Source organism: Pinus tabuliformis, chromosome 1_1 (genome assembly GCF_031772625.1).
Source record: "Pinus tabuliformis cultivar Carrire ecotype Pingquan chromosome 1_1, CPIR1, whole genome shotgun sequence".
Classification (NCBI taxonomy): Eukaryota; Viridiplantae; Streptophyta; class Pinopsida; order Pinales; family Pinaceae; genus Pinus; species Pinus tabuliformis.
In genome coordinates, this window is record NC_142297.1 from 488,542,354 (window position 1) to 488,553,309 (window position 10,956).

At 38.9% G+C, this 10,956-nt stretch overlaps 1 protein-coding gene across 1 annotated transcript; it reads left to right on the forward strand.

Annotated features, from left to right (window-relative positions):
• The first annotated feature begins 7,002 nt into the window (after positions 1-7,002).
• LOC149213918 (disease resistance protein RPV1-like) lies at positions 7,003-10,739 on the forward strand. The gene is made up of 3 exons (XM_089389212.1): positions 7,003-7,448; positions 7,601-8,825; positions 9,897-10,739. Exons 1-3 carry the CDS (start codon positions 7,003-7,005, stop codon positions 10,737-10,739), a joined length of 2,514 nt encoding a protein of 837 aa, XP_089245338.1.
• Positions 10,740-10,956: the final 217 nt, after the last annotated feature.

A 10,956-nucleotide genomic window follows, 5' to 3' on the forward strand; every position in this document is an offset into this window, starting at 1 on the left:
GCCATCGTGGCCGATTGGGTCTCCTTTTCTTGCAATTTCCTCGTCAGCCAATTATTTTATGCCTGCAGCTGTGTTCTCATGGTTCATTCTCTATCTCTTAATTCATTCAACTCCTTTCCCATATCTAGGATTTTTTCTTCCATAAGGCCCACATCTTCTACTTTCTTTGCTTTAGCAATCTGCACCCATTGATATGTCCTTCCTCTTTCTTTTTCCAGTTCAAAGAAGAGATGGATTGAAAATTTTGGTGGGATCACTCTGCCTCCTTCAATGAACTTATAGTAGCAGTGCAAGCTGGGCTGTGGACTAGGCTCCTGTAGCTGTGTCAAATGTCCCTCAATTGTACTTGGAGAAGCATCCCCCGCCTGTGCTTTTGGTGTTGCTTCTCTGCCTCCTTTCTGCCCATGTTTCTCTTCCTGTAGCACTTTCTGCCTTTCATGTAGCACTGCCAGTGTTTCCTGTAGCACTGTTTGGGGAACCTGCATCAGGCATTTTCTTTTTCTGTTGGAGTGTTATAGGTGCCTTGGGCTGCTTAGCTAAGGTTGACCTTGTGGCAGGATTTCTAATATAAGTAATGGTAGCCTTTGGGGTTTCTCCTGGTGATGTGTCTTTCTTAACCTTCATTCCCATGGATTCTAAATCCTCTTGTTTATTTGGTGATTCTTCAATTACAATAGAATTTTTTGTGGGGGTTTGTGGCTTCCCCTGCTTAATCCTAGTGCTTCTTCTTGTTTTGAAATAGAGGGGAGCTTATCTCTGCATTTTCTTTGTGGATTTGATGGGTGTGCTCAAAGCAACCAAGGAAATAGTTGCCTCCTTTTCAATGGGTTAAGGAGATAAAATTCCCTAATCTGGGGTTGTGTCCTCCTCTTCAAGTGCAGTGGTCTTCTCAAGGTTGGTCTCTTTCTGTTGCTCCTCATCTTCTTCTCCCTTTTCTTATTCCTTCTATTCTTCCTTTGTTTTGTCAGTTTCTGCCTCTTCTTCTTCTTTTTCTCCTTCTTCTCCTTCTTCTTCTTCTCCACTTGAAGCCGAGTTCTCACCAAGTGCAAGGACTTGGGTCTCAAGAAATTCTTTTATGTCCATATCTCTGAATGTTGACCAGAGGACAGGGACCCTTGATCTAATCAAAGCATCCTCTAATATAAGCTTGATGAGACCATGGTGTGTTAAATATTGTTTCTTTCCCTCCTTCACCTTCTGGTTCATGTATATAATTAATTGTAGTAGAAATAGGGCACACTTAATATTTGGGATATGGGCAACCTGGTTTGAAATCTCAATTCACGGAGAAACCTAAACTGGTAGCCATAAACTACACTCATTCTCCCTTCATAAGAAATATATTTATGTGGTCATCCCAGGGATAGGGAAGACTCTCCCTTCTAACGCCATTTTTCTCTTCAATTGGTCTCTCATCACTGGTGAATAAATTTTGCTTAGCAATGGTGTTGTTGGCCTTGTCTTCCCTTCTCCAATTGACCCCTAGAGGAAGTGTTGTCACTCTGCTAATCACTTTAAGATTGATGGTAATGGACAACCCTCTCACCATAGTGGTAGCACTTGTTCTTGCTTGAGGGTTTAGTGCCATGAAAAACTCATAAATTATATCATCATCACATCCCTTGAGAAAATCAATGAAGCCTAACTAGTGATGCGTCCTGAAGATGTCTACCATAAGGGGATGAAGGTGAATTCTTGATGTATTTGTGGGCTCTCTCATATTGAATCCCCCTCCCATTTTCCTCTCTGGTTTCAGCTGAGTGTAAGTGGTTTTGTAGGGTCGCTTCAGTATGAATTTCAGGGTAGCTAAGTGTTGTCTAGGAAAATCCTCTCCACGGACAGAGACAATCCATCTAGCCCAATGAGTGGGAATAGCAACCTATGTGACAATCTACTAGATGCTTTCCTAAGTTACAATCGAAAAGAGAAGAGGAAGACAACCTACCTCGTTCTGATGCTATACTGTCCTCCTTTGTTGAAGACCTTGAATCACTTGCGCCTCGTGCTCAGTCCTACTACTCACAATGTTTGAATGCCTGCACAAGAGGTCAAAGACACAACAAAGCATACAAGTACAAATAGCATAATCGAATGTAACCTACTTAATAGATCAAGGAGCATTAAGATAAATGATGCATCAATACAAAAATTTATGGAAAGTGAACCAGCAGTCGTATATATTAATAGAATAAAAGAGGAAGCATACAACCAAGCCTTGATGTCAATAAGCTCTCATTGAGTGAATTTCCAAGTCCAATCTCAAGCTCTCCAAACACTGCTTCTCCAAGCCAAATGAGAAGCATGTAGGCACAATCTCAGCATAAGGTTGAAATAGCCAAATACCAACCATTTGGTAATGGGAAAAGATGAATATATAGGCAGGGAAAGGGAGTTAGGATCTCTCCAAAGATAGGAGAAGGCCCTCATCTCAAGGAAGTAGCTCATAGGGATAAGACCAAAAGGCCAAGTTGAGAGAAATAGACCTCATCGATGTCGAAAAACCTCCAGCTTGTCGTTCTGGAAGCCTCTAGATCACAAAACTTCTTGTCCTCTTTGGGAAAATTTCCTTTTAGGGATCATCGCTGGTATGCAAGTCAAAAGCGTGTTGGCATCACGGGGCTAGTATAGTGCAACTAACAACCATTGTAGTTTTCAGTGTCAGAGGTATCAGAGTCAGTATTTGCATATTGTCATCAGTGATAAAAAATCCTCTTTTATATCATATTAGTGTCCCATGTCGAAATTTTTATCATTCCACCTAGGTCATCATGTAAAAATTTACTCACTGATGGTAGCCCTAGTAAAAAAAACTCACTCACCTACACTCCATCTACCTCCCTTGACCTTTTCCCATGCACTCCTGGTTATGTTACCCTCCATTCCCCAACTTCCATGTCACCTCCCGCATCCACGTCATTCATCTGTCTCATGATCAGTTGAAACTATGCTTTTTCCTATATGCCATATTGATTTCAAACATGGTTTCCAAACCAATGAGGATGAATTTTCATAAACTAAAAGAGGTTTTTTCTGCCAACATCCTCATGTACAAAAACCTCTCTCATTTTTCTAACAACTATTATGGTTTGGGATATACAGATGAAGCTTTGCAGACATATTTTCCCAAATTTTCCTGTTTAGCCATACTTTTGTAGAACATATTGTGGCCAATCAGAGATGAATCTTGAGAAAATGGAGGAGGTTTGTGTTCCTAAGATGCCAAAGTACAATAACCTACTTCAAATTTTACACAGATATTATAAAATGAGAGATACATGTACATCTTTACAGCCTATTTTCGGGCTGTGTAAAGTCATGTTTTAGTCATATTTTTGCAAAGAATATTGGGAACATCTGGAGCTAAATTTTGGGAAATTAAGAGAGGTTTATCTCAATAATATATTTATCTACAATAAACTCTCTCACTTTTTACAGATCTATCTCAGATTGAGATATACAAAGGGATGACTAGACCCTATTTTGCAGGATTTCGGGAGGAAAATGTTCAAAGACAGTTAGCCACCTCATCAACTAAGAGTTGCAATCAAATTCAAATTTCTCTTCCTTTTCAATAAAAATCTATAATGATAGTGCGAAGTAGATACATTAGTTTTGAATGTCTCACATTTCATTCTATTTGTGTAAAACAGTTTAGGATATTTGTAAAAAGATCTTGAGATTTTTATCAAGATATTTTAGTTTAGAATTTGTATAAATACTTCATCATTTGAAGTAAGAAAGGGTTGGAATGAGTTGGATGTTTGGCTATTGATCAAAGACACTAGTGTAATCAATGTTTGGTAGAATTTAATGAATGAGTTGCAACTATTTTGATGGAATACCTGTGGTATGAAATTTTGACATAGTTTCTTCTTAAGTTTCATATGTTTGAATGTTTTGTACTCCCATTTTTCACTTAACTTCTATGATATGTTGATTTTCAAGTTGATGAGCAGAATACTTCTTATATGCTCTGTTGTGGGGAAATCTTCATAATTTTTCTAGTTTCTTCAGTTTAGAAAGAATCCATGCTTGTCTTGCTCTTTCTAGCACCTCACCAGTCTTATCCATCTCACTTCATAACCTTAAAGTGTTTGAGTGCCTACCTACCTTGCTCTTTTCCCTGACCTAGTCTTTTTGACCTAATCCTCTTCCAACAACCCAACCAAAATCAAATCAAACAACCCTCTACACTTTACATCTAGCCTAAAACCCTAATCTATCCAACCCTCCTGTCTGTGATCCTTTGGAGAGAGCCCTCTCCGACTTGCTAGGGCTATTTACCAAGCTAAAAGATTGGTCCGTGGTTACCTCAGCTGGACTCTTCCTCAGCCTTGGAGATCCAGAGGAGTGATAACAAGGGGAGCGATGACCCTCAAATTAGGATTTTAGAGCCCTCTTCTTTAGGGAAAGCTCACGACAAATTTTAACCAGTGTTTTAGGGAGGATATGAGTTGTATATCAAGATGAGTACACTGCATGATTGCCATGTTTCAAGCACTTCGGGGTATGCCACAGGGAAGTGCAGGAGGCGTAACAAAATACTGTGTAACAGATGCCACCTAAAGCATGAAGGCAAAAATGGGAGTGATGGTTGAGATGTTTTACGAGCTTTTGCAAGGACGAGAACAAATATCGTCATGAGTGATGTTACATCACCACTTTTCAAAATGAATATAAAAATAAACTCTAAATGTGACCTTTAAAAAACAAGAACTTGGCCAATTTTTCATTAAGTTATCTTGGTAAAAATATTAGAATTTTAACCTTAATGAAAATATTTTAACACATTTATTCACACTAAAGTTTTTCATATTCATATCTTGGTAAAAATATTAGAATTTTAACCTGAAAAGAGTGTGATGTTGCATCACCACTTTTCAAAATGAATATAAACACTAAATGTGATCTTTAAAAAACAAGAACTTGGTCAATTTGTCATTAAGTTATCTTGGTAAAAATATTAGAATTTTAACCTTAATGAAAAGAGAGTGATGTTGCATCACCACTTTTTAAAATGTATATAAAAATCAACACTAAATGTGACCTTTAAAAAAAGAACTTGGTCAATTTTTCATTAAGTTATCATGGTAAAAATATTAGAATTTTAACCCTAATGAAAAGAGAGTGATGTTGCATCACCACTTCTCAAAATGAACATAAAAATCAACACTAAATGTGACCTTTAAAAAACAAGAACTTGGTCAATTTGTCCTTAAGTTGGTAACTTTGTTTATTCCTAAACTAGGTACTTCAGAAACATTAAAATCTAAAAAAACATATACCATGTAGATAAACGTTGATTTCTTATATTCAAGTTTAATAGATAATGTAGTTTATTATGAACATTGTAATGAACAAGCTTAAAAAGATTACCTTTAACTTGGACATTCTTAAGAAACCAGAAAATTTCTCTATAAGCATAAGCACATTATAGAAAGTAAATAAAAGAATCAAGGTTCAATGTCCATGTACTTTATTTTAATTCTTCTAGGTTTTGGTCTTTGTTGGGTATATTTCTTGATCAAATTTGTCCAAAATTTGGTAGAGATTTGTTGGAATCACAAATTCGAGTTGTGAAGTTTACACAATTAGGGGTATATTTTCTAGTCAAATTCATCCAAAATCGTCTATAGATTTGTTGGAATCAGAAGTTTGAGTTGTGGAGTTTGCACAATCGAAGAGCCCCAAGGCTTTTTCAATAATTGAGTTTATTTATGAATTCAAAGGTATTTTTTTGTGACTATAGGAATAAAAAACTAGGTCGGTTTCATACTTGCATGACATAAGGTTGCCCTACCATTATAGCCCCTAGGTCTTTACTTATATGCACTTCATTTGAATTTAGTGTACTCATAACCCTTCATTCGAAGTTTCTTTGCTCATAACTTTTCATTTTTACAAAGCTTACCAATTAAAATACCCACCAAAACGAGACCCATTAAAAAAAAAAAAACTCAAAATCTACTTAATTTTTTTTTATTGGTAACACACTTTGCACTTGTTACGTATCAAGAAACAACTACATTCTCAATACACTTATTGTTTTTCATAATATTTTGAATAACAAATTTTAAAATATCTCTACACTTATTACCCATTAACTAGTAGCTATATTCATCGCATAATATATACTTGTTACTCATCTAGAAGCATCTAAATTCTCTGCAGCAGCGTCGGCTAATTTTCTTTTTCACCATTAATGGTGTTTTAAACTATATCCAATTTTATGTTAAACCAGATTCAAAAATTCCTACACCCTATGGTAATCAATCAGATAATTAAAAATAGGGCAGCTTCGAAGATCCCTACACCATATAATTATTAATCAAATAATAATTAAAAATTTGAGCAGCTTCGAAGATCCCTACATATAATTATTAATCAAATAATTGAAAAAGTTGAGCAGGTTGGAAGATTTCTGCCCTTTATCATTATACGTCATCAAATAATTAAAAAATACAGTGGGTGCATTTGAAAATAATATTTAACTGAATAAAAGGAAATATGAAATCACGGAACTTTTAAATAAATTAAGTATGATGCATGTTCAGCCTTTGATTCGCTGCGAATTATCAAACACACCTTCGAGGCTCCTTCGCAGAACGTCATTTTGAAAATTGTGGATTTATATTTCTGGGATTTATATTTCTAAAGTCGTACAGGCTTACGCCACATAACGAGAAGGAAGGAGGACGGAATCGTATTTATTGATAATTAAATAAGAGAGACTAGTTGGAGAGACTGGTTGGTGTCAAGTTTGTGGAAAAGTCTTGCCTGCATGCACGATGGGTAAAATGCCAACCGCGCATTTTCGCTAAAAGCCTTGAAAATTTTCCTTTTTATTACTAAATTCGTAGCATTTCATTATAAATATTGGAATGTGTTGAGTCCCCAATACCCATTGCTCATTCAGAAAACACGTATTTTGCTGTGTTGCATCCTCAACAACTGTAAGAGATTATTTATCTTCGTTTTCCATTCATCTCAGTTGTGTCTCTAATGGCTTCTTCTTCCAACCCCATTGCTGCAGCTGCAACCACCAGCAGCAACTACTACGACGTTTTCTTGAGTCACCGCGGTCCGGATGTTAAGAAAACTTTAGCAACCCATCTCTACGAACGCCTTAATGTCCATGGACTGCGTGTCTTTCTTGACAAGGAGGCCTTGCAGGTGGGAGACCACATACCTTCTCAGTTAAAGGCCGCCATTCTCTGTGCGTCCGTTCATATAGCAATATTCTCCACCAATTATGCAGAGTCAAGTTGGTGTCTAAATGAACTTCTGTTGATGTTGGAGTCAGGGAAAACTATTGTTCCCATCTTCTATGGCGTAAAGCCTGATGTACTTCGGTGGACGCTCGGTGGAAACGGAGTGTATGCTCGACATCTTAGCATTCTCGAAGGGATGAAAACAATTCACCCTAAGTCTCGTCTACAGAAGCCAAGGTACGACCCCACTACTATCCAACAATGGAGGAGCGCTCTTTCTCACGCTGCAGATTTAGTGGGTTTTGTGGTGGAGGCCGAGGCTTGTAACAGGTAAGAACCACTAATTCTTCAGGCTAGCTGTTCTTTTTATGTTATAAAACTATATGTAGGCGTTTCTTACTTACTAGTAGTGACGATAGCCGACTTGTTGATGAGGTCGTGGAACGGGTGTTGAAGGAACTTCCAAAAACACCCCTCAGTGTTTCCAAATATCCCACGGGATTGGATGACAAAGTAAGAGATTTCGAGAGAAGCGTGTTAATGCCCCAGCAAAGTGGGGAGACTGGGGTTGTGGGAATTATAGGTCTTGGTGGTGTGGGCAAAACCACTCTCGCAAAAGAATACTTCAATCGTGAGAGATCAAAATACCATCGATCTTGCTTTTTACCTGATGTCAGAGAAAAAGCAGCCAGGGGATCTTTAGATGCCCTGCTGAGTACGCTTGTGAAGGAATTGACTGGATCCGCAGTGCAAATCGACAGCACTGCTGAGGGTATAGAGGAGCTGAGAAGACGTGTCTCGCGATGTCACTCTCACGCTCTCATAATTGTTGATGATGTGGATCATATTCACCAGCTGGATGTATTACTTTTACCGGTGAAGGATGCCCTTAGTTCTGGTAGCTTGATTCTAGTTACCTCTCGTAATGAGGATGTTCTTACAAGCTTTGGGATTGTAGAAACATCTATTTACAAGCTAAAAGGGCTCAATCCACAACACTCCCAAGAGCTTTTCTGCTCGCATGCCTTCGGCCAGCCTCATTCTGCTGCACAATTTGAACCATTGGTTAAAGAATTTTTGCATGCCTGTCAAGGATTGCCGTTATCTCTTCAAGTAATTGGCGCGCTTCTTCGTGGAAAAGATTATTTGAAGTATTGGAAAGAGCAACTGCACAAAATCTCTAAAATACTTCCTGAAGATATACAAAGCATACTTCAACTTAGCTATGATGGTCTGGATGCAGAGGAAAAGAAGATATTCTTAGATATTGCATGTCTCTTTACTGGAGGAACGGAGGTTGGACAGTTTGACCGAATACGTCGACACAGGAATAACGGCGTAATATGGGTGGACGGAATAAGCCGAGACAAGGATACCGCCATAAGGGTATGGGATGGATCCGGCTTGCAAGGATGGTTGGGTCTTCGGAACCTACAGAGCAGGTGTCTCGTGGACGTCGTGGATGGGTTAACAAACAGAAAGAGACAGTATCTAAGAATGCACGACCACCTGAGAGACCTGGGCAGACATCTGGCAGAGAAAGAACCTCTGGACGGACATCGTCTTTGGCAACCAACTCGGGACCTTCTTCATAATCTGTCTGACCAATCGGCTGTATGTATTTCAAACTTTACATTCAAAATACTGTCGTGTTGTCATGTTTTGAATAATCTTAGACTACGCGAGGATTTCATTTTGTTTCTAACCATTTAAGAGAACAATTTAGGTGCGTGGACTGGAGGGTAGGGGTGGATTTCGTTCCATGAGCAGGTTGGAGCTGCTTATCACTTGGGGTAAATGTTTGGAAGAGATACTGACAAGGGTGGAGTCACCAGAATATCTCATATTGCTCCACTGCTATCAATTTCCCTTTGCTTCACTGCCTCGCTGGATTCCAATGGAGAGATTAAGTGTTTTAATTGTGTCCGGACACAAATTGAGCACACTGTGGGGAGAAAGTAATTTTGAGGTACATTGTCATTTCTTTTTGCCATTGATAATGTAAAATCCATTGTGAGTTTTTTTTGTCTCGTACCCCATGACGCATGACGTGACATAGTTACAAATTACAATGCAGGCACCTCTACAATTGAGACAGTTGGACATCAGGGCTCCTCTATTAGAGTTTCCAAAGTCGATAGGGCAGCTGAAGTATCTAGAGAAGATTGTCGTGGAGGGTAGGGGTACTAGGGAAGCAGTCCCTCTGAAAACTTTGCCCGACGAATTTTGTAATCTGAAGTGCTTGCAACACTTGGAGTTTAATTATTTTTCAGAAATGGAGTCTCTGCCGGAGTCCTTTGGAAACTTAGAGAACCTCCAACGTCTTCACTTGGAGAAGTGCTCCAACTTGCGGACGCTGCCGGAGTCCTTTGGAAACTTAGAGAACCTCCAACGTCTTCACTTGGAGAATTGCTGCGAATTGCGGACGCTTCCAAATTCCTTCGGGAACTTAATACGACTTAAACATCTCTGTTTGTTTCAGTGCTCAAATTTAACAATGTCCAGCGGGACTCTTGGAAATATCACCACACTTGAGTTATAGATCTGACATGGTGTCCTAAGATTAAAGTATTGCCTCATCAAGTAGCACATCAACAGTGCTTGTCACAATTACTTTTAGAGGGTACATATATACCAGAATTGCCGAGTGCCATTGCAAATTTAAGAGCTTTGGAAATTCTGCAGAATCCTTGGCTGAAAACGCTGCCGGCTTGGATCGGTTGCCTATGGAGTTTGAAGGAATTGAACATCGATGGTCCCATAGAATTGAAATGCTTGCCCGATTCTATGAGAGAGTTGATTCAGTTGGATATTAACGGGACAAGTGTCGAATGCTTGCCACTATGGATCATGGCGCTGAATAATCTAGTACAGTTACGTGTCAAAGTGGCACGTCCGTTAAGAGAACTGCCATTCGACAGAGTTGGAGGGGAACGAGAAACCGAAAGAGATTCTACTGAATGCATGGTTAGCCTTCAAGACATATTCCTGATATCAACAGGGATACCGGAGGTAGCATTTGGGAAAGGTGTTTGCCCCAACCTCCAACGTCTTCAGATCGGGAGATCTCCAGACTTAGTGGAGGTTGGAACATTGCCAAATTCACTCTTAGAACTACACTTGTGGGATTGTCCTCGGTTGGAAAAAATTGAAGGCCTTTGTGGTCTTGGAAATCTTAAAACAATGAAAATTACCAATTGTCCAAAGGTAGAGGAGCTTTCATGTCTTAGAACGTTGAGATCTTTGGAGAGGTTGCATCTTGATAAATGTGGGGTCTCAGGGATACTGGACTTGCAGCAGCTGACAAAACTTCGAGTGCTAAAGGTGTTAAACTGCCAGGCGTTGGAAGAACTTGCAGGGATCGAAGATTCGATGTTGCGGTTGAGGGCGCTTGATATCTCTGGATGTCACAATCTGCGATGGGCCGAGGATCTTCGCCAACGAGCCGAAAATTACCCGAGGGAGGACGTCTGCGAAGGATTTGTACGTGTACGAAGGACGTCTACGAACTGCTCTGATTCGACTTAATTAGGTAAGTGTATAGTAGATTGACAATGTTTAAAACAGAAAGCATTTCCTACTCTACATTGACAATGTTTAAAACCTAAAGCATTTCCTACCCTACATTGACAATGTTTAAGACAAAGCATTTCCAATATGAAAACTAAGATTTTATATGTAGTACATTTATGTATATAATAAAGTTTGTAAATATTTAATTGGAAAACAAATAAAGCAATTTCCA

Excerpts from the sequence above, each read along its gene's own strand:
- LOC149213918 (XM_089389212.1), top strand. The coding sequence starts at position 7,003 with ATGGCTTCTTCTTCCAACCCCATTGCTGCAGCTGCAACCACCAGCAGC. Across the intron at positions 7,449-7,600 it reads TCTCGTCTACAGAAGCCAAG|GCGTTTCTTACTTACTAGTA; the intron begins GTACGACCCCAC and ends AACTATATGTAG. Across the intron at positions 8,826-9,896 it reads ATCTGTCTGACCAATCGGCT|AATCCTTGGCTGAAAACGCT; the intron begins GTATGTATTTCA and ends GAAATTCTGCAG.